Source organism: Setaria italica, chromosome V (genome assembly GCF_000263155.2).
Source record: "Setaria italica strain Yugu1 chromosome V, Setaria_italica_v2.0, whole genome shotgun sequence".
NCBI lineage: Eukaryota > Viridiplantae > Streptophyta > Magnoliopsida > Poales > Poaceae > Setaria > Setaria italica.
In genome coordinates, this window is record NC_028454.1 from 36825621 (window position 1) to 36827415 (window position 1795).

The window sequence follows — 1795 nt, forward strand, 5'->3', positions numbered from 1 at the left end:
CGAGGTAACAACAGACACTTGTTCTCCAAAAATGTCGGATGTGGAACCCTTGGTTTTGGCCCATGTGATACGGGATGTGTTGGATGCATTTACACCAACTGTCCCCCTCAGAATAACCTACAACAATAGGCTACTTCTAGCAGGTGCTGAGCTGAAACCATCTGCAATTGTGAATAAGCCAAGAGTTGATGTTGGGGGCACTGACCTCAGGGTGTTCTATACACTGGTAAGCAAAGATGATATGCTATATATTATGTGGCACCATAACACCATCCTTTTATATATTGGCAATGTAACTACAACTTGAGAAGTTTAAACTCAATCCCTCGTTCCATTTTTTTTGTTCTTCATCTGCAAAAAGGTATTGGTGGATCCAGATGCCCCAAGCCCAAGCAACCCATCACTGAGGGAGTACTTACACTGGTAAGTCCAATGGCAGGTTTGCAATGTCTCTTTACCTTCCGCGGTGAGCTAAATAGCTTGACTATTGTGATGGCATGGCGCACATTCTAGGTTCTTATTTGTTGTCTACCTTTTAGATCCCTTTAACTGGTGTTCTCTTTTGATATAATGTGTGCTGCATGTAGGATGGTGATAGATATTCCTGGAACAACTGGAGCCAGCTTTGGTATGATCTCTTGAAACCACTTTTCCCATCTAGATTCTTCATTTTTCAGCAGGATTTTGTAGATTGCAAAATATTCTCAGAAGTTTTAATTGACTCACTATCAACAAAATTGACCTACCACTTGCTAGCAGTTACAACCTACAATGAATAATGTGGCCATAAAACGAATGCTATATGAAGCTAATTTTCTATAGGATCTAGAGCATGTACATGCAATTTCAAATTTCCCACACTCTGATCCGTTATATAATGTCAGAAAATTAAAGAAGCACACCTTCACATTCCAAAGTAAAAAAAAAATGCTCTAGCAAGTCTCCAACTTTACTGCTTATCCGTAGGTCAACAATCGATTTTGGACAAGTTAACTTATATATGCAAGGAAATGTAAACCTGAACCACAAGTCTACAAGCAAACATCAGAGCCCAACATGGACCACCTTAAGATAGGAAATACTAGTAAACCTATCATTTCAGGCCAATGCAATGTTTGAATCTATAAAACAAAACAAAAGCACTTTTGATATAATTAAGTGGTTACTGCGTTTTTTAAGTTTAACTATGTACCCACCATATGTGGTCTATAATACGAGCAACTTTTGAAATTTGGCTGTTCGAGAAAAACTATTGAAATTTGGCATAGTGTGTTATATATTATGATGGTATATAATGCTCTTCTTTCCAATTCTATCTGTACTTATATGTTAAGTAGGCTGGCTGACTTAATTTGCAAAAGCTATGAAACCAGACCCTGTATGGGTGACATTGATTTGTCTAGGATAGAAGAGGAATCGATACATCGTACCAATAAAGTGAAAATTGTTTTAGCATTGTGAACAAGCGCTGGATTCATAATTATAAATTTAATACCAGAGCCGTTTTGCAGGTCAGGAGCTCATGTTCTACGAAAGGCCAGAACCAAGATCTGGTATACACCGCATGGTGTTTGTGCTGTTCCGACAACTTGGCAGGGGGACAGTTTTTGCACCAGACATGCGACATAACTTCAATTGCAAGAGCTTCGCACGTCAATACCACCTAGACATTGTGGCCGCCACATATTTCAACTGCCAAAGGGAATATCTCTTTTCCCTTTTCTTCTCCCAGATTCAGAGAGAAGCTTGGGTGGATGCGGATTCGGCTCCGGCAAGCTTGCACTATGGAATATAG

General features: G+C 39.4%; 1 protein-coding gene across 1 annotated transcript; it reads left to right on the plus strand.

Annotated features, from left to right (window-relative positions):
* On the plus strand, positions 1 to 1795 carry LOC101768980 (protein HEADING DATE 3A). Its single transcript, XM_004972119.2, has 4 exons — positions 1 to 226; positions 362 to 423; positions 588 to 628; positions 1512 to 1795. The coding sequence occupies exons 1-4, from the start codon at positions 32 to 34 to the stop codon at positions 1793 to 1795; spliced, it is 582 nt and encodes a 193-aa protein (XP_004972176.1). The 5' UTR covers positions 1 to 31.